A 3,656-nucleotide genomic window follows, 5' to 3' on the forward strand; every position below is an offset into this window, starting at 1 on the left:
GGAAAATTAACAAACGAACACAGATGTAACAGAAGATTTTTACTGATTTAAAGTCGTGGAACTACCACCATCGAACTGTTGTACTACTTTTACATCCGCAATTGATATACATACATATAATATAAAGTTAGTAACTGTTATCTAAGTTTGAAGTAGAACTCTGTTGAGATCCAAGGTTTGGCCTTGTGTTTCTTAGCAGCTACTTCATAGTGCAGTTACTTATTATTAACATGCGATGTTAATCGCCAGAAGTAGATGAAACTATGAAAACCGTTAGGCCTAATTTTTTTATATAAATATCATGCTTGAGTGCAGATGGTTTTCTACGTTTTTCTTAATTAACTAGTTCATTACTGAATTCGTGAAGATAGCATTTCAGATCTGATTACAAGATTCTGCTTTTGATTTTGTTTTTCTGACTTGTTTTTAAATTTTGATTACCCTTTTTTTCTTCCAAAAATGCTCTTTGTGTTGATAACTTTTATGGAATAAAAAAATCTGACGATCACAAGAATCCACTACTACGTTTGTATTTCGGGCTTGTTGACAACTTATTTTTCATGAATCTTCTCGTTTTCGCTATTAATTTGACACTCCTGAAAAATAAAAAAATCCTTCATAGGAGTACATATTAATTTGAATTTTAAAATTTTAGTAAATAAATGTACATCATAGTCAACAATTTACTTCATATCAATTTGTAAACAAAAAATGCTTGAAGTAATAAGTAAATTACTACATTAATACCATTTTGTATTGTATTGTTATGATATTGATATTATTAATAATATATTTTTCAGGGTGGTGTCGACTTTGTTAGGTGCTTTCATGGAACATTCACTGTTTAGCACAGTTATTTCCATAATTATAATTCTATTTACTGGTAAGTTTAAAACATTTCCTTGATTTTTTAGAAATTAAAACAAATTTACATGTTTTATCTTAATATGTAACTTAAATTTGGTGGGCTATTTACATTTACTGCTTGAGAACTTGTGATTAACAAATTAGGTGAACATAACTTAATAGGATGAACCATGGTTATAAAGTAAAAATTAAATAAAACTTGAATAAAAAAATAAAAATAAAAATCCTACTTGTTTCAGCATACCTCTTTGCACTCTAATTGCAAAATAAATAAATATAATATAGCTTGAGGTTGCTCAGCTTTTTCAGAGAAATTTGTGGCATTTAGATTATTTTTACTTTGTGTTAGATGCATGAGATTTGGTATTGATGTGAGTTTAAATGATTTTCTATTAAAGCTTATCTTACAGAAAGAATAAGAAAACCTGAGTGCTAGGTCTATCTAGAAATCTATTCAGTCTGAAACACCCTTTTCCCCAAAATAATAAAAGCAAAAGCAAGTCCCCAGTGGCACAGCGGTATTTCTGCGGACTTACGCTCCGAGAAATCGGGTTTCGATACCTTTGATGGGTAGATAGCCCATTGTGCAGCTTTGTGTTTAACTTCAAAGTGATCCCAAATTTCAGACAACGGGCTTTATTAATTTTCTTCGTGTTGTTTTGATCTCTTATTTTTGTTAGATGTGTGTTATTTTTATATTTCTTTTTCATATTTTAGACTAGAATTACTACCACATTTGATTTAACTGTTTTTCTATATTAAATTAGCTTATTAAACGCGAAAACACACAAGCTTTTATAATAGAAAAACTGTAAATTATTGAAACAAATCATTAAAAAAAATACGGTTATGAAACAAAAACAACCTTTGTTAGAGTCTGTAACATTTCAGCTTACTTTTTCTCAAGTTCTCTATATCAATAAACTTATTCTTATAGAGCTTTGATACTAATTTCTTTATTTTAATTTTTCAAACATTGATAAGCACTGTATTGCTGACAAAAGGGTAGATGAAATTATTTTTTCATATTATGTAAAAATCTAGTTTATCAACGGATTTTTTGCTTTTACCTTTATGTTCAAACGTTTTTATTGGTTTGTTTGTTTTTTAGGGCAAAGCCACATCGAATTATCTACTGTATCGACCGCGGGGAATCGAACCCCGAATTTTAGCATTGTAAGTCCGTAAACTTACCGCTGTCCCACTACGAAATATACTTTTGGCTTTGAATTTAAAGCACAAGTACACAATCAGTTAAATGAGTTGATTATTACTTCCCATAAAGCAGAGTATGCAATTCGCATCTCATGAGGTTATTAGGGATTTAATAACAAAGAAAGAAGGAAGGGGGAACATTATTATCTGATACTATCCTTTATATAACGTTTGCTTTCTTAACGGCACCTTCAGCTATTACAGTAAGCATTGGTCTCGAGAGTATTTAAATTGGATTTTAAACACAGATTTTAAAGAACGTAATCTCATTAGTATGTAGACATTATATAGGACTCGACTGTTGATTTGACAAATAATAACATGCAAAATTACTACATTTTCCTCAGGACCATATATATAGGAAACATTCCCCGAAACAAAGAAAAATCATAATACTATTAGTTCTCAAAGATAATTTCCAACATCTTATGGTAAAGATAGTCCATTATGTGTATGTGTTAGCATCCATCAATCACCCAGAGTTGGGTGACTCGAGTACGGTCTGGTAAAGATAGTCCATTATGTGTATATGTTAGCATCCATCAATCACCCAGAGTTGGGTGACTCGAGTACGGTCCGGTAAAGATAGTCCATTATGTGTATGTGTTAGCATCCATCAATCACCCAGAGTTGGCTGACTCGAGTACGGTCCGGTAAAGATATTCCATTATGTGTATGTGTTAGCATCCATCACCCAGAGTTGGCTGACTCGAGTAAGGCCATTTTTGGTATGATAACTAGAAACTGTCTGACGATGTACAAGGGCTATTTTGTTTTAAGATTTCCGCCTGAGAAGGAAGGTAAAATGTCCCTGAAATAAGGCACATTTTAATTTTTTATGGTGCACTAGTTGCACCCCTTCCTCCGGCGACGGCCTTGTTTCTGTCATCTTTCTCAGATAATAAAATAAAACTACCTCAAATATAAGTTAAAACGCAGATACGCAATTTATTGAAAGATGTATCAGAACGCAATACTTGTAATATTTTCCCTACGCGCACCAAGCCTATGGTCATTTTTGTATACTGCATTGTGAGCTGGAGTAAGTGTGGTGTAGTGTGTATTTAATGAGAGGCTGCTTTGAAACGAGAATAGCAGAGCCCACTGATACAACAGATTAGTCAGATGAGTTTTGACAGTTAAAGCATTTCATATTTTAACAGAATGATATAACAGTTTGATGCCAAAAGTGAAATTTGTATTTTCAACTAAACAAGTAAAGATACACTATCCTGCCAAAAGTCATGGGACACACCTCTGATTGCAGAAAAAAATGGGTGTGACGACGAAACGTGCAACTAGTTTGGCCTATACAGGTGATCAGCGATTCGCTCGGAAGTCATTTCGAACTTCTATGCCAAACGATGAGTACACAGAAAGAGCTAACAGAGTTTCAGAGGGGAAGGATAGTTGAATGTCATTTGGGTAAAATGTCTGTACCTGCTATTGCGCAACAATTAAACATTACCAGGTCAACAGTTGACAACATGGTGAAGAAATAGAAGTACTACAGGTGACAATGAGCCCAAGAGACGACCATGTAGATGTAAAATACTGACTGACTGGAGCCGAAG

General features: G+C 33.0%; 1 protein-coding gene across 1 annotated transcript in view; it reads left to right on the plus strand.

The window, feature by feature from the left end:
* The first annotated feature begins 3,446 nt into the window (after window positions 1–3,446).
* The window catches only part of LOC106459676 (putative carbonic anhydrase 3), a 15,720-nt gene continuing 15,510 nt past the window's right edge, over window positions 3,447–3,656 (plus strand). Inside the window, exon 1 of the mRNA XM_022386211.1 lies at window positions 3,447–3,507. Coding sequence (XP_022241919.1) covers window positions 3,447–3,507 — 61 coding nt within the window. The remainder of the gene's footprint in view (window positions 3,508–3,656) is intronic.

Source organism: Limulus polyphemus, unplaced genomic scaffold, assembly GCF_000517525.1.
Source record: "Limulus polyphemus unplaced genomic scaffold, Limulus_polyphemus-2.1.2 Scaffold647, whole genome shotgun sequence".
Lineage (NCBI taxonomy): Eukaryota > Metazoa > Arthropoda > Merostomata > Xiphosura > Limulidae > Limulus > Limulus polyphemus.